Consider the following 26096-nt stretch of genomic DNA (forward strand, 5'->3'; position numbering starts at 1 on the left):
GGCTTGCAAAATATGCAGAAGGAGCCACGTCATGGGTATTCAGTAAATTAAATTTCTAAAAACACAATTAGATCCGCTTCTCTGAAATTTTCATTGGTCAATGGATGTCGCTGCCAGAACACTCAACTTTTGGTCATCGTGACAGAAATAGGACTTTATGAATTATTTTTTTTCTCCAAATTCATTTAAATTTTTTCACGAATTCCATTTTTATTTGCATCTTGCGTTTTAAATGGTTAATATATTTTAGTAATCAAGAAGTGATTTGTACATTTTACCTAAATTACATTTTAGTTCATTTAATTACATTTTACATTTTGATTTAAATTCTCTCTGGATTGCATTTAATGGTTGAGTTAAATTTAATAATCAAAAAGCATGTCTAATCAATTGATTCATATAATATTCAAAAAAACTTTAGCAATTTAATAATTTATTACATTACGTTTTCCCCCCCAAAAAATAGTACCCAATGAATTTGTCTGTTATGCCTTTTCACAATTTATGATAAAAACTTTTTTACAGTTTACCAATGTAATTAGATTAAATCCAAATGGTTCCTTTTATTTTTGTCAAACAGAGATTGTCACTTATTAAAACATGGAAGAAAAATTGTGATTCCTTAAAGTTTTAATCATTGTATGCATTTAAAAAATATGGGTTCGACGATTCAGTCTGTTTTCAGCACGAAAGAAGACCTAGGATCCTACAGAACATGGCTTTCACAAACTTTTAGCAAATTGTGATTTTCCTCTACATCTGAGCCATCCTCAACCCTTGTTGAAATCGATGGCTTTCCAGTATGTTGCGCACTCATTCTCGCAGCCTTTCCTGCTGCATGCTTGAGTCCTCACATTTCACTCTGATAATTGGATAAACTGAGCTGCTGTAATACTGCTAATCTCTAGACTTCTGCCACCTCACACACACATGCTCTGCTCTCCAAATCTGCTCTTGAACTCGTTTTACACTCGCTCACAACTCATGAATGCTGCTCTGCTTCTGCCTCTCTTTTTTCCCTGCCGTCTGTGCTGTCTTTTCTAATTGTTGTCAGCTTGAATCTTCCACAGTTTGAGTTTTTTGTAGAGCATTTTCAGTTTTTGGGTTTGACCGCTGCATTCATTTGCATAAACTGCTTAAATTCCTCAAGTTTTCATTCTTTGTGTGTGTCACTAACTAACTGGATGTTTATGATTATGTGTGGCAAAAATGTAAAAAAAAGAGGCAAATAACATCAATGAAGCATCTCAGAGTTATAATGCCTGGTTCACACGGGACGATTTTAAAATTGTCGGCCGATTTTCCAAACCTGAGAGACCCCACACACGGCGATAAAAAAAAAAATCACGGGTCTAACAGTGTTGGTCATACAATGTGTGGTGTGCAGCCACACGGCAAAATCAACACAACACACGAACCGATTTGACTCCCGAGCATTCCCAGGTCAGACGGGAAATTTCGCAAAAACCCTCGAGATCTAAAGTGACTTCAGAGTAAACAATCATGGCGGACGAAGAGGATGCAGTGGCCATAGTTTGTCCTTTGTTTGTAACCGAAAAAAAACATAAGAAAAAAAAGAAAAGGCGATTGTCAAAGAAGCGGAGACAAAGTCCTCCATCTCCGACGTCCACCGGACTTTCTGGTGCGCCATGCCGCCGGCTGTTTTGATTTTGTTTCCCGGTACTTCCTCGCCGCCTCGTCACCTCGCTTTCTGATTGGCTACACGCCACAGTCCACAGGCTGCGTGATCGTTTGTCCTCGGGGGACACCACACATGAGAAGAAATCGGGCCAAATAAATCCAACATGTTGGATATCCCCGATTTGAGATCGGAGCGGTCCCGACGTCCTTCCGAGCAGAGGAGAGCAGTCTTAACACACCACACACGGCAGGAATATCTGATCAGATTATTTTACGATAATCGGAGCATCCTTAAGGTGTCAATCGGGGCTAAAATCGGCCTAATTATCCTGCCGTGTGAACCAGCCTTAAGTAATTTTTTTTTAAAGTTTATAAAGTATATATATATAAAGTTTTAATAGAAGTCTCTTTTGCTTATCTTTATTTTAAGGGTGCATTTATATGTTCAAAAATACAATAATAGTATGAATTATTATTACAATAGAAAATGGCTTTTCTACTTTAATAGATTAAAAAAATTTATGGAATTCTCCTGTGATCTTTTTATTTATTTTTTAGCAGCGATTATTCCAGTCTTCAGTGTTACATTGATCCTTCAAAAATCAGAAATTCTGAATTTTTATTGTAATAATTAAAAGTCTTTGCTGTCACTTTTGGTCCGTGACCAATGTAATGCATCATTGCAGAATAAAGGAATTATTAAAAAATAATAATAATAATAATCTTACTGACACAAAACCTTTGAATGGTAGTGTATCATTCTTGCTTAAAATTAATATCTGTCTGTGTGTATATATATATATATTTAATAGTCATGTGGTGATGGTAATCTTATGAAATGAAATACACTTAATCTTAATTTTATTAAATGTTTTATTAAATTATTTACACTTATTTTGATTGGTGAAACCAAAAGATAATATTCATAACAGAATAAATGTGAATAATAATAATAAAACACTAATAAATATAATAAACTAACCAACATTAATCTTGTTTCAAAACTAACAAATAAGTCTTTGTCAACTCTGAATTCTGATTAAATGTGCCTGATTCAAAGTTGTTAATTAGCTGATATATGCACACCATTGACCAAACATCAATTGTAAATAATTATTTACAATTTAATGTAAATCAGTTGAAATTTAATCTGTATTTTTGTATTACTCCATCATTTTGCATTACTTTATTATTAATTGTTGTTGTCACATGTAAAGAAAGAAATATGATCTATAAAGTTTAGTTTTGAGTTTGTGAAGCTACGCTTGCATCCCAGACATGTATTGTCATCACTGCCTTCCTCATGAACAAATATGCAGAATGCTGTGAACTCTGTGTGCAGAATAGAGTTGAACACAACCAAGTTTAGCTGCAGTGTGTACATGGTCACAGTGTGTGTTGGTATTGTAAATCACCCCGAGCTGCCGTCATTCATTCTCAGTGTGTGCATACTCTATGAAAGCATCTCCGTGCGTTGACTCGACTGATCCCAGGACAGACATTTAGGAGCTCTGCTAAATTTCTTCGGGCTGTTCTTACACAGCAGACTGGCCTTTCAGAGCATATTTGCTCTAATTGAATGGGATTTCTTGACTCTCTCTCTCTAGGCCTGCTCTAAGGGGAACATGGTCCTGCACAGCTACGGCATGCTGCTGCCCTGTGGCATCGATAAGTTCCACGGCACTGAATACGTCTGCTGCCCGTCTACTCGTCCTGAAGAGCCCGCACCTCCTGCTTCACCTTCTAATGAGCTAGATGATGAGGAAGAGGACCAGGATGAAGAGGTGGAGGTGGAGGAGCCTGCTGTTGAGGATGAGGATGATGATGATGATGATGAAGTAGAGGAGAGGTAATGTAGTGCATATACATGATTTTCTGAAAGGAGTCTTACGATGTATTCACACCAAACGCGATTTAAATTATTCGCGCAGGTAGATTACATACAAAGTCAATGCAAAGACGTGAATATAGGCGAATTCGTGACAGGCGACGCATTTGCCGCGAACGTGAGATACTCTCGATAGTGTCTTCCGCGCAAGTTAAATTTAATCTTGTGCAAGCCAATCAAGCGAAGAGCTAAAATATATAAAACATAAAATAAAAACATACGAGTGACATGAAAAACATCCCGCGAATAATCTAGAGCGAGGGACGCGATGGGCATATTCGCTTCCTGTTTGGTGTGAACACACCATAAGGGCTTGTTTACACCAAGGACGATGACTGTAAAGATAGTTTTAATAGTTTTAAAAATAATAAATTTTTAATAGCAGTAGCATTCTTTAGTGGAGTCTACACCACAACTACAACAATAACAACACAGGGGATCAATCTCATTGGAATGACTTTCAGAAAGATTTTATCCAGCTGATCAACAAATCAAATACCCGACAGTCAATTAGAATTAGCGTTTAACATGGCAGACATCTTAACTTTAGCATGCGTTTATAATAAGCAGGAGTTTTTTGTGAGTTGGTGTCGATGCAAATATATAGTCGTCATTATAGTTATCTTTATTGTTATTGGTTTTAGTGTAAACGGGCCTTTAGTTCACTGTGAGGTTTGTGGTTTCAGGATTAAGGGCATAATAATTTACCACAATTTCAATTAAATTAATTTACCACAATTTATCTTACACTATCAACAAGAAAAAATTAGTATACATTTTATATTCACAGATAAATTGCATTGAAACTTTGCATTTATTTGATCCAAAATACAGTAAACTTATGAACTTTTACCACAATTTAAAATAACTGTTTTCTATTTGAATATATTTTCAAATGTAATTTATTTCTGTGATGCAAAGCTGTAATTTCAGCATCATTACTGCAGTCTTCAGTGTCACATGAGCCTTCAGAAATCATTCTAATATGCTGATTTGGTATTAAAGAAACTTTTCCAGATCATCAGGTGTTGGAGGTTGATCTGTAATTAAATCTAACTTAGTAATTGCTAAAAAGCGGCTTACAATGTCATCATTTTTGTATTGTCAATTATTTACTTACAGCCTCCATAACCTCCTCAAAGCAAATGCTCCGGCACGCTTTTCAAAGGATGATGTATTGGTGTGACTGAGCTGTCGTATCTTATTATGATTTGAGGAGTAGTCGCTGAAACATCATGTGTGTGTGAGCGTACACTGTGTGAGTGTATGTGTTGGATAAATTAGGTTGACCATCTGGATATTTTCGAGTGCCATGCCTTTGACCTCTGACAGCTGCTTGATTCACTTCCATAAATCATAAAACCTCCAACCTGTGCTCCTCCTCTCCCTCTGTTTCCCATGTTCTCCTTCCCTCTCATCCCACTTATCTGTTTTATCATGTCTCCTCTTCCTTATTTGAATTACTGTCCTTTGTATTTCACCTAAAAATAAAACGTGTCATCATTTACTTTAGAATCATTGATCTACTATAATAGTTTTTGATGTTTTGAATTAGATTGAATTTTTGTAGTTTATTTTATTTTACATTAAAAATTTATGAAAAATATACTTTAAATATAATGTCTATATATAGTTTTTAATTAGTGTGTGTAATTTTAGTTATTTTAGTACTTAATCTTTAACTGTGCCAAAACGAGAAATGTTGCCTTTCATATGGGTTTAACAATAATAACCCTGTCATTTACTCTCATTTCAAGAAAGCCACAATTTCTCCTATGAATCAAAAAAGGCTATTGGTAAAAAAAAAAAAAAAGTTTAAGCTGCTCATAAATGCAAATTAAAAGAGCTTCAATATAGTTATTTTTTTTAAAGGGTACTTGGGCAGTAATACTATTTTAAATGTTGAGTAGGGTGTAGATTGGGACTCTACTGCTGTCTGTTTAAATAAAGGCTAAAAGGTAAGTGTAACAGGGCTGACGAGACGTGAGACGTGTGGATCCATATGCAAGCTTTTATTGGACAGAGATGTCATAACAGGCATGGGTCAAACACTGGCAAACAGGTATATAGAGGGCATGAAACGAAAATAATCCTAGGGCATGCGTGGGTCTTCGAGGAGCATACAATATCCAGAGGGCTAAGCAAGAGGGGGTAATCCAGTATCCAGAATAAAAAGGGTCAAAACATGAGTAACGGCAAAGCAAGAAAAAGACTAAACTATGAAAAACTGAAACAAGACTATGAAAACAAACATGGAATGGCTTGGTATCACAGCTATCGTTATGGGAGTGATATGTGCAGAACAATACTTGGCACTGTGTGAAAGAAAGTCTAATGCTTATAAAGCGTGTTTGATGATTGTGCCGTGTGTGTGTGTGTAATTGGAGGCAGCTCTGTGTGATTGTTTTCAGGTGAATGTGATTGGTGCAATGGAGCATGGGAAATGTAGTCCAGGGTGTGCTGTGTAGTGTGAGAGTCTGTGCTGTGGAGGATGACCTCTGGTTGTGATTTAACGGTTCAGTGACCGGATCATGAAAGTAAGAAAAATGTAACTTTACTTCTAACCCATGTTTATTCTGTCTTTTTATCCTTTTTTTTCAGCAATTCTGTTGCCAATGAGCAGCCCACTCCAGAGGACACAGCTGAAGAGGAGCAGGAGGAGGACGACGGAGATGAGGAGGACTACCACTACGTGTACGAAGATGAAGAGGACGACCGAGACAGTGAGGAAAAGGACATGAAGAAAGAGAAACCTGCCATCCCTGAAACCCAGGATGGTGACCCAACTCTGCAGGAACTGGAAGGTCGGTATCACACTGTTTTCTTCATTTATTTACGTAGTGTCACAGTGATTCATTGATACATATTTCTGGTCCTCTGTACTATAGGTTTACAATTATAGAAATAGGTCTCATTCATTTTTTTCCATAGAGAAATATATTTTCTTTGATCAGTTATGTATACCTTGCAAAACAGATTAAGAAAAGATCTTGACTCTGATAAATCCACACGTCAATGTGATTTTAACTTCATTTTTTAAAAAATCTGCATGCTACGGCCAAAATTACATTACCCAGAATCCTGATAAAGATGAATGTACCAATCAGAGAAGTTGCTTGCTGCCATGGAAACAAAATTATGGTACAGCTCAGCAGTGCTCGCTAGCCGTGAAGCATGTCATTAAATAATTTCCCTACAGAAATCTCAAACTTATGTGTTTGAAGGGATTTGAATATTTAGCTGTGAAGTTCATTTGTTTTTATACTAATGGCTCGTTCACACCAGTAATAACAACTATTACTAAAAAGATAATAATTGTTCTAAATTTAGAATAGGGAAGTCCACACCACAAATATAATGATAACAGAGGAAAATATTGTTATTATTGAAAATATATATTTTTATTTTTTCAGCTGATGACTGATAAAAGTGCATATGTGGCCCTGGACCACAAAACCAGTCTTAAGTGTAAATTTTACGAAATTGAGATTTATACATAATCTGAAAGCTGAATAAATAAGCTTTCTATTAAAACTTAACTAACTTAACTTAAGTATGGGTTATTAGGATTGAAAGATATTTGGCTGAGATACAACTATTTGAATATCTGGAATCTGAGCGTGCAAAAAAATCGAAATACTAAGAAAATCGCCTTTTAAAGTTGTCCAAATAAATTCTTAGCAGACGTATTACTAAACTAAACTATATTTATGATAGGAAATGTCCAAAATATCTTCATGGAACATGATATTTACTTAATATCCTAATGATTTTTTGGCAAAAAAGAAAAATCGATAATTTTGACCCATACAATATTTTTTTTGCCTATTGCAAAAAAATATACCTCAGCGACTTAAGACTGGTTTTGTGCTCCAGGGTCACATATAGCTAATCAGAATCCACCTGACTGTAACAAACTCGCGTGGATGTTAATATAGTTGTTGCCTTTAGTCATTCCTTAATGAACATTCTTGATGCAAAGTCTATGGAGGAAGTAAATGGGAAAGATTTTCTGGACCCAGGGTTGCGCTCTATAGTTGAAGGGCATTACTGATAGCTGCCCCCGGTGGCTGGAGGCTCTAACTGCGCCTCCCTTCCTGTGTTAGCGGTGTGTTCTCTGGAGGCGGAGACCGGCCCCTGCCGTGCCTCTATGCCTCGCTGGCACTTCGACATGCAGCAGAGGAAGTGTGTGCGCTTCATCTACGGAGGCTGTGCCGGCAACCGCAACAATTTCGACTCGGAGGAGTACTGCATGGCCGTGTGTAAACGTTTGAGTAAGTCACTCATCACCAAGGACTCCGCCCCCTTCTGCTCCGCCCTCTTTGCTTTCTCTCACAATACTATACTATGCTATACTAGTTTACCTAGATGTGAATTTCAAAACAGCCTTGCTTTTAAAACAGTGTGTTGCAATCTTGCAATACGATTGCAAGATTGATAAAATAAATATTTTGATAAAATCTTTGTTTTAATTATATTAATGTAATTACCTATTATTGTTTATTAGTAGTAGTACCACTAATAATAATTTGTCATTGGAATATTATCAAAATGTTCTTACATTTTACTAAAGAAAAAAATCACGCAAGGCTATGTTTTTTTTACCACAGTTAATGTTTTATTGCTTTAATCTTATTTCATTCAGTCTATCCTGTTATTTCTGTTTGTGCAGTGTCCCATTCTTTGTTACTCAGTCTTTGCTTTTGCTTTGTGTGTCTTTCAGTTCTAATCTGCCAATGTTTTGAATGTATGTAAGAGTAGAAACATCATCCTGTGTTCCTGTGGCAATATTAAATGATGGGTTTAATATGGTGGGGAGTTGTTTTTTTCACATTAACCTTCATAATTCAAGGTTTCTCTTGTGCTCTTATCAGTCTAGATGCTGAAGACTGTTTGTTCTCATCAGTATGCATGTCTGATGTTGCCTTTTGTGCAATGCCTTATGGGTAATCATGTCGGTCTTGTCATCTGTATACTAAGGAAATCTGATTTGAGCTCATATCTTGATCATAGCGTGCAGAGCTGTGCAGTAACTCAAGATAAATGCTAAGGCGAGCGGTTCTGTCAGAAGAGAGCTATTCAGAGGACAGGATGAAAGGAATGGGAAATGAAGTACTGTCTGGTTCTCTCAGAATCAGGGGAAATACAAAGTCGTCTCCTGAGTCGTAGCTCTCTGTGGGAAGCTTATTCTTCGCTTTGGTCTGATCTTAGTTGTCTCTTTTTCTTGTCAGCTGCTGCTCCTTCTGACCTGTCTTTAGGTCTATCTATCAATTTGTTTGTTTGTGTGTGTAAATGTTGTAAAAATGTGTCGCTATAGGACATTTCCTTCAACTCTGAAATGTTTCAGTAAGCACTAAGTCCTGCTTTTATTTTTGGCCAAAAACGAATCTTATAAGATGGCATAATTTGCTGATTACCTAAGCCCCTTTCACACTGCCATTCCGGCAAATGCACGGGTAAAGTGTTCCGTCAATTGTTCCCGGGTCGCTAGATTTTGCACTTTCACACTGCCAGTGATTACCCGGGATATGTGCGTGCTTTCACACACAACCCATAAAGATCCTGTAACGACACGTGACCTCAGGGCGTGACGTGTAATATACGAGTCGAAAACATTAGGCACATTATTTTCACTGAAGCAAGCAAACGATCTCGGCCTCAGCGCGGAAAGTGAGGAACTAACTGATCTCTGCTTCATTACAGTTTGCACATATTTTTTTCGTCGCAAACGTTGATCTTCCTTTAAAACAGCCGGTAAAAGAGTCGCGCGATAACGTGCATCATCACTTCGACACGGCATTAGATCTGGCTTTTGTTCACACAGCGCTCGTCCCGGGTTGAACCCGGCAATGTTACTAGGTCCCCGACCCGGGTTCGATGCCGGAATCAATCCCGGGACGTGTTTGCTTTCACACAGAAAGCGACCCGGCAATGTTCCCGCAATATGCTGGGTCCGACGTGCAGTGTGAAAGGGGCTCTAGAGTCAGCAACAGCCTATGCTTCTGCAATGCTGTGATTCCTAAAAATCTAGTGTTTGAGAGAGAGCTTAACTTTTTATAATCTCCCTCTCTTTACTCCCTCAGCTGTGCCGCCCACCCCTCAACCCACAGATGATGTGGATGTGTACTTCGAGACCCCAGCAGATGATAAAGAGCACAGCCGTTTCCAGAAGGCCAAGGAGCAACTTGAGATCAGACACCGCAACCGCATGGAAAGGGTGAGTGAGATGTCACTCATTTACATCTGGTCAATGAACAGTTGTTGTCATGTGACTTTATGGAGTTGTTTCCATGTGGCAAGTGAGATCCCAGCTATTGTTTGAGCCCCAAGTGATTTGAATATGTTGCTCTCACCAGGTGAGGAAGGAGTGGGAGGAGGCTGAGAGCCAGGCCAGGAACCTGCCCAAAGCTGAGAGACAGACACTGATCCAGGTACACCTCAGCTGCCATGCCAGAGGACATCTCGTTTTCGATGTGACCGTTTAGTCATGGGGTTTTTTATTATTCTCTCTGCAGCACTTCCAGGCTATGGTGGAGTCCTTGGAGGAGGAGGCAGCCAGTGAGAAACAGCAGCTGGTGGAGACTCATCTTGCCCGGGTGGAGGCCATGCTGAACGATCGCCGCCGTCTTGCCCTGGAGAACTACCTAGCCGCTCTGCAGGCTGATCCACCAAGGGTGAGACGATACACCACATCTAAAAAGCTACTAGACCCATTTACAACTGAAAGGAACATCCTCTTTGGTGGTAAATGCAGGTGTTAGATGCTTTGTAGTCTGATAACTTCTACTTTCTTGATCTAGTAAAAAAAGATGCAGGAGAAATAAGAGTGTCCACAATCAAAAATATCCTTAAAAAGTGTTACAAATATACTTATATTGGTTTCATATGTATTGTAATATGATAAAAATAAACTTTTAAAATATAAATAAATGTAATAAAAATGTATATAATTTTAAAGAAAATCTTGACTTAAAAAATGTCTTTTGGTGTAACCATCAGAAAGTAATATATTTTTGTTATACCCTGAATACTTGTTACTGTGCTAATCTTAGTTTTTTAAGAGTTTTAAAATCTTTCTCATGTTGAGAAGTTTTTTTTTTTTTTTTAATTCACTGGTATTAATTTATAATGAATCTATAAATACCATAACATTTATGTAGAGTCGTACCAAATTACATTTACAACCTGATCTAACTTTGCCTTGTCATAAAGAGGTCAGTTAATCTGGTATTTTAAGAGACTTGTTGACACGCGGTCGTGAAGGTCTTGCTCGTGTCCTGTTATTTCCTGCATGTTGGTTGCACCACATGACTTTGGTTTGGCTGACAGGTGTTTTCCAAACAGTGAGTAAAGCAATTTTGTAACTTTTTTTTATTTTTACATTTTGTAAAGCTTTTTTACTAAGAAATTATGATAATTATTCTGATTCTATAATAAATAGATTCTACCAAACCACTTAATGTTTTCATTTTGCAAAATTTATTTTATAGAGGCTTTTTTTCCACCATAATGTCAGGACGGTTGTATCATTCCGACATTTTTGACTGACTTTAATCAAAATTAAATTAAAAACATGCTCATCATAGAAGAGGTCATTGAATGTATAAATTGCATATCATTTAATAGATTTATCATGTCATTGACCCATCAATTGAGATGCGTTTGAGGTTCATGTTAATACCAGGTGTCGATGGTATTGTGTCTGTGTTGACCACATGTAAATACCAGCCCTTTGTTGACTCTGAGTGACTTCCAGCATTGACCAATTGCTTCCAGTTTATTAATGAACATGCATCATCTGCAGTCATGTGAGAAATGCATGATCTGTTAGTGAATAAAGGAAGTCTGTGAGATAAATGCTTCCTTGAAGGATTGTTCTCCTCTCATAATTACCAGATAACAATTCTCATACTCGAGTCTCTGATGGGCGATGGTTGTCTTTTCTCTCTGCTGTGTGATTTAATGGTGGCAGATTACCCGTCCTGTATTACCCTGCTGAAAGCTCATAATGGGGAGGGTGGCTTCAGTTACTTCAGATATTAATTTGAATTTTTCAGCATCTCACTAATCCTCTTGTTATTGCTCTGTGCTGCGGATCTTGCGGCTCTTTGAACCTAGCGCTGATTCACTGATCAGCCAGCTCATAAGGAGACGTCCACCTGACTCACCCTGCCTTTTATTTTCTTTCCTTTGTGGTCAGTTTATCTTCTCTGTCTGTCTCCGCAGCCCCACCGTATCCTGCAGGCTCTGAAGAGGTATGTGCGTGCCGAAAATAAGGATCGTCAGCACACCATCCGCCATTACCAGCACGTCCTGGCTGTGGACCCCGAGAAGGCCGCCCAGATGAAGTCCCAAGTCAGTGTTGCCCATCTGCCTCGCATTCCTGCTAAATCCTGTTTTCAGTTTGTTTTTTTCTGACCTTGCATAGTTTTTTTTTTTTACTGTTTTACTTGCCTTTTGGTCCCTGCTTAAAGGTGCACTAAGCGAATTTTGCCAAACGATGTTGATATTTGAAAGGACCAAAACAAACACACCCATACCCCAAAAGGAACTCGCCCCATTTTGATAACATCCACCCCACACGTACGTACACAACCCTGGCAGTGACGATAGCAGAGTCTCTTATTAGACGGCTGCATTTATGGAAAAAAAACACCTAACTCTAAAAAAATTCTAACAAACGGTTTGTCAGCTGTTTTTTGTAGTATTAGGTGTACTTGATAACATACAAAAAGTTTACCAAAGTTTGACCACTAGAAAGGTGTGATTTTCAAGATGGTCTCCAAGATGGGCAGGGAGCCCTTAAAATCTCCATTAGAGATGTCTAAATTGCACTGACATGATTACATACTTATGAAATACATGATTTTGTGAGATTACTGTAAGGTTTTATCATTGTTTGGGAGGAACCAGAGATGTAAACAATTTAGCCTATGTCATGTTACTGCTACTCAGATGATCCAATGTTATTGCACAATTGCCGAACACAATGGTGCAGTTGCAGGGCATATGGACTGCCATGCATGCATGCCTGCTTGTGGACCATGTCAAGTTGGGAATTGTGAGAATCATTATAATCAACCTCTATTGGAGGAAGAGTATGATGGTTAATGGGAAATATACATGTGCTGGTCATATAATTAGAATATCATCAAAAAGTTGATTTATTTCACTAATTCCATTCAAAAAGTGAAACTTGTATATTATATCAATTCATTACACACAGACTGAAATATTTTAAATGTTTATTTCTTTTAATTTTTATGATTATAACTGACAACTAAGAAAAAAACCAAATTCACTATCTCAGAAAATAAGAATATTGTGAAAAGGTTTAATATTGAAGACACCTGGTGCCACACTCTAATCAGTTAATTAACTCAAAACACCTGCAAAGGCCTTTAAATGGTCTCTCAGTCTAGTTCTGTAGGCTACACAATCATGGGGAAGACTGCTGACTTGACAGTTGTCCAAAAGATGACCACTGACACCTTGCACAAGGAGGGCAAGACACAAAAGGTCATTGCAAAAGAGGCTGGCTGTTCACAGAGCTCTGTGTCCAAGCACATTAATAGAGAGGCTAAGGGAAGGAAAAGATGTGGTAGAAAAAAAGTGTACAAGCAATAGTGATAACCACACCCTGGAGAGGATTGTGAAACAAAACCCATTCAAAAATGTGGGGGAGATTCACAAAGAGTGGACTGCAGCTGGAGTCAGTGCTTCAAGAACCACTACACACAGACGTATGCAAGACATGGGTTTCAGCTGTCAAGCCACTCTTGAACAACAGACAGCGTCAGAAGAGTCTCGCTTCAAACAGGACTGGACTGCTGCTGAGTGGTCCAAAGTTATGTTCTCTGATGAAAGTAAATTTTGCATTTCCTTTGGAAATCAGGGTCCCAAAGTCTGGAGGAAGAGAGGAGAGGCACACAATCCACGTTGTTTGAGGTCCAGTGTAAAGTTTCCACAGTCAGTGATGGTTTGCGGTGCCATGTCATCTGCTGGTGTTGGTCCACTGTGTTTTCTGAGGTCCAAAGTCAACACAGCCGTATACCAGGACGTTTTAAAGCACTTCATGCTTCCTGCTGCTCACCAACTTTATGGAGATGCAGATTTTCATTTTCCAAAAGGACTTAGCACCTGCACACAGTGCCAAAGCTACCAGTACCTGGTTTAAGGACCATGGTATCCCTGTTCTTAATTGGCCAGCAAACTTGCCTGACCTTAACCCCATAGAAAATCTATGAGGTATTGTGAAGAGGAAGATGCAATATGCCAGACCCAAGAAGGCAGAAGAGCTGAAGGCCACTATCAGAGCAACCTGGGCTCTCATAACACCTGAGCAGTGCCACAGACTGATCGACTCCATGCCACGCCGCATTTCTGCAGTAATTCAGGCAAAAGGAGACCCAACTAAGTATTGAGTGCTGTACATGCTCATACTTTTCATGTTCATACTTTTCAGTTGGCCAAGATTTCTAAAAATCCTTTCTTTGTATTGGTCTTAAGTTATATTCTCATTGTCAGAGATACTGACTTTGGGATTTTCCTTAGTTGTCAGTTATAATCATCAAAACTAAAAGAAATAAACATTTGAAACATATTAGTCTGTGTGTAATGAATGAATATAATATACAAGTTCCACTGTTTGAATGGAATTAACTTTTGATGATATTCTAATTATATGACCAGCACACGTAGTGAAGGTCACAGTGCAGTAAAGTATAAAAAAACAGAATAAGAGGAAACAACTGAAGAAAATAGAAAAAGATATGTATAAATGAGAAAAGTATAAAAAAATATATAAAAGAAAAGGCAAAAAATAAACGCATAATTAATAAATATATATTGTTTTGACTAAATTTACAGTACTACACAGTTCTAATGAACTTATTGGAATCAAAAGAATGGTTATGAACCACAGAAGCCACCAACACTAGGCAAAACGATAGGAGAAATATGCAATTATTTAAAGGAAATTGCTTTAATATATAATTGTACTTGTAATCAATTATCTATCATGCAAATATGCTAATTAGAATATTACATGCCCAAAACATGTATCAGGCATCAGTATTCCTGGTCTAGGAAGAGTACAAAGGAGTAATGGTAATTTTAAGGACCTGACGGCCGCCATTTTGAAAATGAGGCATTTCTTGGAGTCAAACTTTGGTAAACTTTTAGTATGTTTTTAAGTACATCTGATACTACTGTAACCCATTGAGAAACCTTTTGTTAGAATTTTTTTGGGGTCAAGCCATATTTGCAGCTCACTATATGCCTGCCGGCCGAAGGAATGATGTCATCAGTAAATATAAGCGAAGTGTTTTATGATGGTAATTCAACATAAACCTCTATCTCTATCTGGCATCTTCCGCTTTCTATAATCGATCTGCTAATATCCGTCCTGTGCATCTACTCAGTGCTCTCTTCTCACTATCATTATTAGACACGCCCCTTACTGCTGATTGGCAGGTTTGGGACTCTGTTCCAGTACTGTGGTCTAAAGCTTTTTTTATATTGTTTAGTGCACCTTTAATATTTAAAGGCCATAAATGACCCATTTGCAGAATAATTTCACAAAAAGGTTTAAAATGTGCTGTTTGGCTAAACAGTGCTGTTTGAAATTAAAAAACGATCATTGTTGCGTTCAACTTGTAGTGCAGAAATGACATATTTCTCCTTTAATCGTTGCAAATGGACATGTTTTCTGTACGTATGTACGATGTTGCTAGGATTGTCCAGGAGAGCCACGAGTGATTCTCGCGTTCGAACATTCTCTGAGAGATTAGCACTGCACTGCTCCTGTGTAACTACAAACTTAGCAATTTGACTGAAAGTAACTTTCATGTTTAAGCCAATGGCGTGGCTTTATAATTTGCATTCCGGACTGGCCGCAGTCAGCAGTGATGTTTGTCATGGGAGACAGGATGAGGCACAGACCTGAGAATCATGGAAAACGAAACCCACATTCACAATAATGTCTTGCGTGTTTGTTTACTGGCTGATGGCAGTTCCTGTTTATTTCAGATTTAATTAGGGGCAGACTTCCTGGTGTCTAGTTCTGGGCCTGGATTTGCAAAACACAAAGAATAAAATCCTTAACTAGGGTTGTGCTGATAAACGATAGTATCGTGTATCGACGATAGTCAGAGATATCGACGTAAGCAGATGTCTCTGTCGATAGTCAAGACGATATTAGGCTCATTCTCCTATTAATGTATTAAATAATAATAATAATAATAATAATAACTATTATTATTTTTATTTTCATTCGCTGGCCTTTTATAATTTGGCTATCAAACAGCTATTTCACTTCAGCACCACATTTCTCACACACACACACACAGCACGCGCGCAAATGAGGAATAGAGCCTGTAGAAGAAGTTGTAACGCTTTGACTCAGATAACTCGTTAAATCCATGAAATGAAAGAAATAGAAAACAAGGAGTTGGTGTCCCACACATTTAATGGCTGCTACACGTCAACGCGCTTTTCTCAAACATGAGAGATTAACTCTTTGGTTTACAAATAAAGGCAAAATAAAAACAAGGCGGCAGAGCGAACTTATCATTCATAGTGGTTCTCACGTAAAAGACTGATCGCTTAACATATAATGCACACTATGTGGTGATGACGTAGGAGGGCTGTCTAGACCGAATGCAAGAAGATAAGCACAAATTAATGAAATGAAACGCCTGTTGTGATGTAAATAGTGTGCATAATTATGCATAAATATGATTATTACAAAAATATGCATGTAGTGTAAAAAGACTGTCTTTGAGGTGTTTTTCATTGAGCCAATCAGCAAATTTTCAACAAGAGCTGCCAAACAATCAGAGAACAGCACTCAAGCTCAATTTTGTTCTTAAATTATATGTACTTAAGAAAATATTTAATAACTTTTCCAGAATTGCACATTCTTACAAACCTCTTAGTTTTTTTTCATGGAATTCTTAAATCCTTTCCCTGAATCTGTTCAACTGTTCAGTAATGTTTATAAATGGGATGGGCTTTTAATGGCTAGTTCAGTCAAATGAAGATTCTGTCATCATTTATGTGGAACACAAAAGGAGAAATTTGTCCTAAATATGTCTTGAGCATAGAAATCGCAAAAACCCTAATGGGATTTGAGCAGAAAGAGGATGTGAAGTTTTCGTAAATATTATTTAAAATTTCAGTCTGAGCATTTACAATGCTTTTGTTTTGTTTTTTGTTCTCTTTAGGTTCTTGACAGCCTCTGTGCTATTATTGTATGGGGAATTACAGTGTATATCAATTTATATCCTCTCTTTTTTGTGTTCCGCTGATGAAAGTAAATCATACAGGTTTGGACTGACATGAGGGTGAGCAAATGATGACACCATATTCATTTTTGGATGAACTATCCCTTTATCGACTGTCATGTCTCATGTAGGTTTTATAAAAGCACTTAGTTTTAGAGCAAAAAATAGCAGTTGCACTGTCGACTCGTGGAGCTGCGCTTTATATAACCATGTATTTGAGAAATGGAGCAAATAAAGCAACAGTGTGACCGCTGTGTGCAGGAACTTTCTGAGGTCCTGACGGGCGACTAGAGGGTCTACAAGGACAATTTAGAGCAGTTTTCCCCTTCTTCTATCTCTTCAGATATATAGGCCCTTCATTGCCATCTTTTGCTGGTTTCTGAACATTGCACACAAATGTGGTGACAACAAAGAAACAGGCGTGGTTGCTCGTTTCTTCTCTTCACTGATTGCCACAGCGCTTTTGTGTTTTCCTGTGTTACATTAATCCATCCAGCAATACACAACCACAGACATGTTCCATCCTGCAGAATGGAGTCGTCTTAGAAATATCATCTTGTACAAGTGTTTTAAAAGTGTGTCTGGGTTTCTTAGGTCATGACCCACCTGCGGGTGATTGAGGAGAGGATGAACCAGAGCCTGTCTCTGCTTTATAAGGTGCCCTACGTCGCAGAGGAGATCCAGGACGAGATCGGTAAGTGAGGAGATCTGGATCAGGTTTTGTCAGATTATATTACTTGTATCATGAAATTGAGTAACACTGTGAGTACTAGTGGCAGGTATTTTCCTCTGTTGCTAGGTAACAACTAAGAAGAAGGTGTCCGCTTCTGTGTGTTACTCATGTTTTTGTCTGTTTGGTTTTACTACTGACCGTAAATGCACCATAAAAATACTGCTTCTGTCTGCCACAGATCCACCGCAGGAGATCAAGATTGTGAGATGTTTGCTTGCAATACTCAAGTGCAGCCATCCAGTTTTTATTTATTTGTTTATTTTTTTTTAGTGGCTTTGGTTCTGGAAGTATTTTTCTCATTCATTTTCTCCACAGTGAATTGAAAGAAGCCATGAACCAAATCAACATACTCGGAGATGAATCACAAAATTGCAAACTTTGATTAGAAGTAAAAGGAGAAAAAAAAAGAAAGAAGTACAATTATTCACTCATAATCAATGAGAATTTTAGGAAGACTCTTGTAGCATTTGTGATTTGTGGTCACTGCTAAACCCTCCTTTTTTTCCATAATGACAAAAACTCTGGTGGATCACTGTGCAGGATTATGGGTAGTGTAGTTCTTCAATGATATTTCAACAGTAAAGCTTCAATGGTAAAGCTTGCATAAAATGCCCTTTTTTTTTACAATGCATGTTATTGATCTTATTATAAACAATTCATCTATGGATGCATTTTATTTTTTTCGATTTGTTTGCCTATAGTTTTAATCAAAATGTTAACTCAACCCTGCCCATTTCTTACTATTGACTGCAAGTTCACATTCAGATTTATAACATTATTGTTAAAAATCACTTTCCTTTAGGGGGAAAATGTTTAAGATTCCCGGTTTCTGTACAACTAAACAACGAGCAGTTCACGTGACTTACATAGGCAGATTGTATGTAATCAATACTGATCCATTCTTGCAAGTTAGGTCAGATTACATTTAAACATATCGCGAACTGAACCCCAAACCTCTCTTTTCAATGCGTCTCGCTTGATGTGATTCATTAGTGTACATATGAGCTCGACAAACTGGACTCTGATGTCTAACTCCAAAGCTCCCTTGATTTATCATGGATAAAGCTGTACAAAGAATTTCGCCATTTTTATGCATTCTTTTGTCCTGCTTTGAGCTTTTAGTCCCCTAAACAACTGCACAATCTCTCTGCATCTCAGATAATTACACCTGTATGAAACCTTGCCTTCAGTAATTAGCGCTCTCTCTTTCACACACACACACACAAAAGTGTAATTTGGCTTCCCTTCAATCGCTCCGTTTGAAAACATCTCACCGCGATCAAAGTAAATGACAGTGTTCTGAAGCGTTTGTTGCGCCGTCCTCTTTGTTTCAGGTGGAAACTGTCAAGCTGTTCCCAGAGACACCCCTCTGCACTTGCATTTTTTTTTTCTTCTCTCTTTTCATCTTTTTCGTTCGTTTTATGAGGAGCCGTGGCATTGTGTAGTATAGATGAGACTAGTGTGAGGGGTTTGACAGAACTGGGTCAAGACTCCAGACTCCCACTAGTGTGTGAAGATGTGTAGTTTTTAAGCCAGACTCTGTGCAGAATGTTTTTGCAAGTTTAGAGAAGTAGAAAGAGTCATTTTAGCTTCACCGATGCCTGGAAGTGCCGCAGTATGGAACCTCGTAATGGATAATTGATCGCGTTTGTGACTGCGTGGTGCCTCGTTTAATGGTTTTAGGAATAGATCCCTTCCTGCATCTCTTGCCTCCTGTGATTTTCGGTTTTTAACCATGTTCCATCTCCCATTTCAGATGAACTTCTGCAGGATCAAAAGGCAGATATGGACCAGTTCCTGTCCTCCATCTCTGAATCTCAGCCTGATGTTACCGTGTCCTCTGAGGAGAGCGTGGAGATTCCTGCCTTTGAAGGAAAGCCTTTCCGCCCCTTCCAGGTCAACTCTCTGGGCTCCCCCGCTGAACCCGAGGGTACGTTTCTAGTCTAAATTTACACAGGCAAACCTTTAAGGCTCTCGGCTGCTCTCCTCGGTCTCTCGGTATGGCACTGTTGCCGAGGCAGGTTTTGTATCAGTGTCAAGCCACTATTATCTACTTCACCACTGGAAAAAACAGCTTTGACCCTCTTAGCTGGTTTAAGCTGGTCTCCCAGCCTGAGTTAAGCCTGCACACCTGAAAAGTGTCTAAACCCCTTCTAAAACCAGAAAACCCAAGACCAGCACTTTGGAAGTAAATACCCTTTGGAAAACTGAATATCATATTTCCACTTCTTACTGAATTTTGTATTTCTAGTTTTATACAGTTATAACCGTTTCTAACCCTGAGAGCATACAGTGGAGGTTTGATATGATTTTCTGTAGTAACATTTTCTGTTTAGTAGGCTAAATGGTTATCTAAAGTAGGTATAAACTAACTTATAACTTAATCCGACTTTATTATTATATAATATGTACATTTGATATAGTAATTTGATGTGATAGGAGATATATGCTGTATAACACATTCAATTGTTTATGCATCTATATTCATCAGCAAACAATATTCAGCCAGTATTTGGCATGGCACCAGTTAGAAAACTTCGTTAACTCATTATTACCCACACCCTACTAGAGTGAATCTTATAAAACCTGCTAGGGTCATATTTCACATTTTAAAAAACCTTTAAATATAGAAAAAGGTTTGTTCAGGTGTCTGGCTCTTGTTTAAAGTGTCTGATTTGAGCCAGTACTAGAGGTCTGCTCATAGCTTCTCTCTTTCTGGCAGGACGAGGTCTGTTCTCGTTAACGTTCACTAAATGCTGAATGAAGCACTGAAGGCCAAATATTGCATTCTGGCCATAGGTTTCTGCTTATCTAAGCTTGCCTGAATCTCCGTTGGCATTGCCTTAAACGCCACCCCATTTGAAGTTCAGCTGAAATCATAAAGCCTGCGGCTCTGGCGTCGCACTGCAGCCAAGTGCTTGAAACATCTCTCTCTTTCTGAGCCCAGTCCTGCTCATTCACTGGCCTGCCTGAGCCTGCCAAGCCTTTAAGGAAACTGCAAAACTGTGAAATTAAAACTCGATCTAAAAAAGAGCAATGTAATAAACACATTAGAGCCCAGGAGGGCTTTCATTAGAAACACATCCTGGGTCTTTCTTTCCCCTGTTCTTTGATTTGTTTTCTTTATCATTCTGTCCCTGCGGGATTCTCCTCTCCGTCCGCAGACACAGCTTGATGAGCCTGACTACTTCTCTTTTACTCACCTGTTTTTTTTTTTTTCTTCTCTTTTTCTATTCCAATCTTTTCTTGTTTTGTCTTTTGCTTGAACGCAATTCCTAGGCGATCTCTCTGAACCCCCTCGTGCCTTCAAGAAAGGTGGGTCTCCGCTGCTTTTCTCTGTCTCTTTCTTCTTCAGCCGCTTAAATGTTGTGTTTTTTTTTTTTTTTCTGCATTTTATAAAAAAAAATTGCATATAGGGCTGGGTATTGCATTTCTTATTTTATTTTGAGTCTGTCAGATATTGATTTAACTTTGGAATATTTCAGTATGTCAGGATGCCTGTTTTTAGATAAAACAGTTTTTTTTTGTGACCACTAAAGTGCATTACATGAATTGTGATTATAATAAGAGCAATTATTATGCTGATCATAAACCGTTATTAAAGACTCCATGCAAAATGGGGAAAAGAGAAAGTAAGTTTATTGGTCTTGTATTCACACACCTAAAGTAGAGGTTTTTGTGGCCATGTCCTGGATTAATATTATTGTTTTAATTAATTAAAATAAATTATTATTATAATTTATCATAAAAAAATTATATATAAAATAATACATATTTAATAATTTAATCATCATCATTATTATGGGGTGGTGTTGGCGCAGTGGATAAGACGCATGCCTTTGGTGTGAGAGACCCGGGTTCGAATCCACTGTGCGACACCATTGTGTCCCTGAGCAAGACACTTAACCCCTAGTTGCTCCAGAGGCGTGCGACCTCTGACATATATAGCAATTGTAAGTCGCTTTGGATAAAAGCGTCAGCTAAATGAATAAATGTAAATGTAATGTAAATGTAAATTATCATTTAATGACTTAATCTGTAATTTTAAAAATCTATGTCGTGTATATATATGTATATATGTGTATATATATAATATAAAACCCAGCCCTACTTGCATATCTTGAAACATCTCCCCATCTGTCCTCATATTTTTACTGTATTTCCACCCCATGCTTTTGCTCTGTCCGTCCCTTGAGCCCTATTAGCCATCTTGTTCTGAATGTCCTCTCTCAGACCGAACATCCCATCCCTCTGTGTCTGGCTGGAAGAGCTTAGCCTATTGAAGAGTCCAGGCAGCTTGTTAAGCTAATTAGCCCTTTGGATGGGAGAAGGAGTCCAATGTAAATATGCTGTGTGCTGCTAAAGCAGTTATGTCTGCCTTACTATCTGCCTGGGTCAGAAAGACAAATAACCTGATTCACCATGTTGTCAGATCCTTAGCACCCATTTGCTGCTTATCAAGCTTACTCTCGTCACTCTCCTGTTATCTTGTGCTTTTCATGATAGGAGCTCATTAATTAGCAGTTCTGTCCCAGGACGGCTGTTTAGCTGACCCACGGCAAGTTTTTGGAACATCAGCCTGTTTACCGTTTAACCTTGTGGTTCTGCCCCTTATGAATGCACTTATAAACCTATAGTATTTGCTTAATACTTGCCCCCTAGAATTGATGCCTAATATATATTGAATATATCTGCATTGTCTTTTAAGCAAAATACTAGAATTTTGACCAGTTACTTCCATCAGTCAGAATACTATAGTCCGTTACCAATCACATTTGATCAACATCAACAAAAGCCATCTTTACACAGACCGTTTAATGCTGCTCAAAGGTGCTATACATATAGTTGCAAAACATACATTGTCCAGACAAATCTAAATGCCTCTGATTGGCTTTGCATTCATATTCTCAACAGAAATGTTGGTGATTGGTTGTAATGCTCAATGCTGGAAAAACATTCAATCTGATGCAATGTGAGCAGATCTAAATTTAATGCCACAATCGACACATTTCATTTTTACATGTTGTTTTAATTCCAACTGCTGTTTTATAGTTTAATTGCAAATTTTTGCACTTTCATCTTAAATTTGTGGTTTATTTTTGTTCATCTTGATTTTATTTTTACCCAAGACCATTGACTCTTGTCTGGCAAACATGCTTAAGGTTGGGCTCTGACTCGAGCTAGTTAGCATCTTAGCAAATCTCCAGGAACTACCTTTAAAACCAATCATAATGCATTAGAAACCATATAGCAGCACCCTACACCCACCCACACCACCTTAACATCCTGGTTTCTTCTGTAATTGTCATTATCTGATTTGTCTGGTTTTCGTTGTCTCATCTCATGTGTAAAGTCTAATTGTCTTTGACACACTTCACTTCCATGTCATGAAGTAGCTTGACTGTGGGGTGGGTGTGTGTGTGTGTGTGTGCGTGTGTGTGAGATCTGGTGGTTAGTGGTTCAGTCGTGCATGGTTAAGCTGTAAGCCCTTCTCTCCAGAGCTTGTTGAATATAGTTGACCATTTAACATCGGTGACCTGCTGCTTTGACAGTCAAACAGTGAGTGTGGGTGAAGGGTATTGTTCTTCTCTTCACCAGTGAGATTTGCAAACAGGTCAAGGACTCATTTTAGCCAAGTGTCTTTGGAAATTTCTAGAATTTACATACAATGTTTACCACAGAAAAATGCTATTCAGTTGTTGTTGTTTTTTTGTTTCTCATCAGTATTATTTTAATATCGTTGAGATTACTATTATAGGTCTTATTTTTAGATTTCTATTATATTTTTATTTTTGGTTTTGTTTTGCCATTTTTATTTGTGTTTTTTTTTTTCAGTTTTAGTTTTTTCAGGTTAGTACATCAAGGTACACTAAATGAAAATTAGATGTTTCTTTGGCAACTAGCTGAATTTGTATTTTTTCGATTTATTATATTTCAAGTAACAATTGTTTTTATTTTATTTTTCCGTGTTTTTTTATTTTTATTTTTTTATGACCTTTTAATGTTAATGTAGTAAAATGTCAGTTTAAAACGAATTGTTTCCTGGTTCTTTTATGGTTCTTATATTTCTAAAACAATCATTTGTTTCAGAAATATTACACATTATGGACACAAAATGGGTTATGAATGAAGTTTCATGTTGACTTCAATTGTTGAATATGTAGGGTGATTATATGTATTTATAGAGCTGTTACTGGAAACAATTGCTCACAGGACGTCCTAAAACCCTGATTCTACTAGGAGGAGACCTTTTGACCACAATAGATCACACCGCTCTCTCTGAGCTGAATGTTTACACTGAGCTTGTCTGGACTGATCCAGGAGGATTCTGGGTTAAGTGTGAGCTTCTACATCATGCACTTAAATAAATGCATGACTAATGAACAAGTCTGTGTTGGCGTCTGGACTGCGTGACAAAAAAAATCAACTCTGTGAACAGCCAGCCTCTTTTGCAATGACCTTTTGTGTCTCGCCCTCCTTGTGCAAGGTGTCAGTGGTCATCTTTTGGACAATTGTCAAGTCAGCAGTCTTCCCCATGATTGTTTAGCCTACATAACTAGACTGAGAGACCATTTAAAGGCTTTGCAGGTGTTTTGAGTTAATTAACTGATTAGAGTGTGGCACCAGGTGTCTTCAATATTGAACCTTTTCACAATATTCTGATTTTCTGAAATACTGAATTTGGGATTTTCCTTAGTTGTCAGTTATAATCATCAAAATTAAAAGAAATAAACGTTTAAAATAGGGCTGGGACAACGCGTTGAGGTCATCGATGACGTCGACGCAAAAAATACGTCGACGCAAAATATGCGCATCGATTCGTCGACCTGTTTTTATTTCTCTAAAAAACGTTTGCAAAATGTTTACTTTATGTGCGCTGAATATACGTGATGGCCGGATCAATATTCTGTCCAACGTTATATAACCAATCCAGGGGTTTTTCTGCATTGATCTTTTTTTTTGGCGGCTGTCAAAGCCTTATTTGATCAGTGAGTGACAGTGACAGGGCGCGTACGAGAGAGAGCCCCGGCTACGCGCGCACTCACAGTCGTCAAACAACACGAGCACTTCTTGATCTCTTCCTCCTTTGTGCATATTAATCAAAATCATTAGACACGATAGAAAAAGGGCGGAACGCCAAAGTTTCACGTGGAGCATTCGGAGATTTTTCTTCTCCATGACAGGCTGCTGGCTCCCACTGTTAATTATTATTTTATTTTTTTTGTAAAAGCACTCTCTGTATTAGCTTAAAGCCCTCAAGTTTACATTTACATACTGTATTCTTTCAATTGCTCTAAACAAGCATTTTGGGTGACCTTTTTTATTGAATACTAGACATCAAGTTGTTGTTATTTGAAAGAATAACAACTACATCTGAAAGAACTTCTTTTTTCAGTAAGCTAGGCCCTATGTGTTCAGTAAGCTTGTTTCAGTAAGCTATGTGTTTTCAAGGTTTAATTGAATGCTATCTCTATACAAGTGCAAAGTAATGCATTCTTAGTCAGTCTTTTATTTTGTAATTTTAAGAGCAATAAACATATATTGCAATGTTAAGGAATTGATGTTTTTTTTCATTCAGATATGTAAATCAACATGTATAAATTGTTAGTAGTCAATTAATGGGAAGATAATTGAAATCAAATCGGTCAGAAAAATTAATCGTTAGATTAATCGATGCATCGAAAAAATAATCGCTAGATTAATCGTTTAAAAAATAATCGTTTATCCCAGCCCTAGTTTAAAATATATCAGTCTGTGTGTAATGAATGAATAAAATCTACAAGTTTCACTTTTTGAATGGAATTAGTGAAATCAACTTTTTGGCAGCTACTGTTGATCACAGACATATTTGGAAGCGTTTGAGTTTTATTAATTCCAAAATGCAAGATTCCAGCTCTTCTTCCTGTCTCTGATTGGCTCTTCCCTCTGCAGGTTCTGGCATAAACAGTCTGGATGGTCTGATTGGAGCAGAGGAAAAAGTCATCAACAGGAAGAACAAGATCGATGAAAATGTGGTGAGCCCACCAGCCTGCCTCCAACACCACACACGAACGCTGTGCAAACTGCTGACACCAACTCTCATGACTAAAGTTACATTAGTAAAAAAACTATTTAAAAAAATTTAATGCAGGATTTTTATACACATTCACTTTATGTGCTAATAATAAAATGAAGAATTTGCTTCATAATACACCTAGATAAACATTGACCTAATAAAGACCAGCTGCTCTGTAAACTTCAGTAGTATAACTATGGTCTCATAGTTATAATAACGGTGTCATATGTATTTCTTTGACTTTACTGTATTTGCAAGGCAGCACTAGCTTGACATTGCTGTTTTCTTTCTTCACAATTTTCTAGGGTTTGCAAACATTTTGACAGCTAAATGTAATAGTCACCCTACTTTTAAAATCTAAATAATAAATTAAAAACATTTATACTTTGTAAAAAGTAATATTAAGACAATATGTTGTTGCCAGAATGAAATAATTGGAATCTTATATTCTCATTGTACTAAAAAAATGAATTTTTTCACTTTTAACTCCAA

At 37.7% G+C, this 26096-nt stretch overlaps 1 protein-coding gene across 2 annotated transcripts in view; it reads left to right on the plus strand.

Annotated features, from left to right (window-relative positions):
* LOC132155889 (amyloid beta precursor like protein 2-like) overlaps positions 1-26096 on the plus strand; it is an 83619-nt gene that overhangs the window by 52476 nt on the left and 5047 nt on the right. The window contains exons 5-15 of one of the 2 annotated variants that reach the window (XM_059564646.1): positions 3249-3490; positions 6131-6333; positions 7636-7803; positions 9613-9746; positions 9886-9960; positions 10045-10203; positions 11756-11884; positions 17410-17509; positions 19305-19478; positions 20828-20863; positions 25481-25563. In XM_059564646.1, coding sequence (XP_059420629.1) covers positions 3249-3490; positions 6131-6333; positions 7636-7803; positions 9613-9746; positions 9886-9960; positions 10045-10203; positions 11756-11884; positions 17410-17509; positions 19305-19478; positions 20828-20863; positions 25481-25563 — 1503 coding nt within the window. The remainder of the gene's footprint in view (positions 1-3248; positions 3491-6130; positions 6334-7635; positions 7804-9612; positions 9747-9885; positions 9961-10044; positions 10204-11755; positions 11885-17409; positions 17510-19304; positions 19479-20827; positions 20864-25480; positions 25564-26096) is intronic. The other variant, XM_059564647.1, reaches the window with a different exon arrangement.

Source organism: Carassius carassius, chromosome 13 (genome assembly GCF_963082965.1).
Source record: "Carassius carassius chromosome 13, fCarCar2.1, whole genome shotgun sequence".
NCBI classification, from domain to species: domain Eukaryota; kingdom Metazoa; phylum Chordata; class Actinopteri; order Cypriniformes; family Cyprinidae; genus Carassius; species Carassius carassius.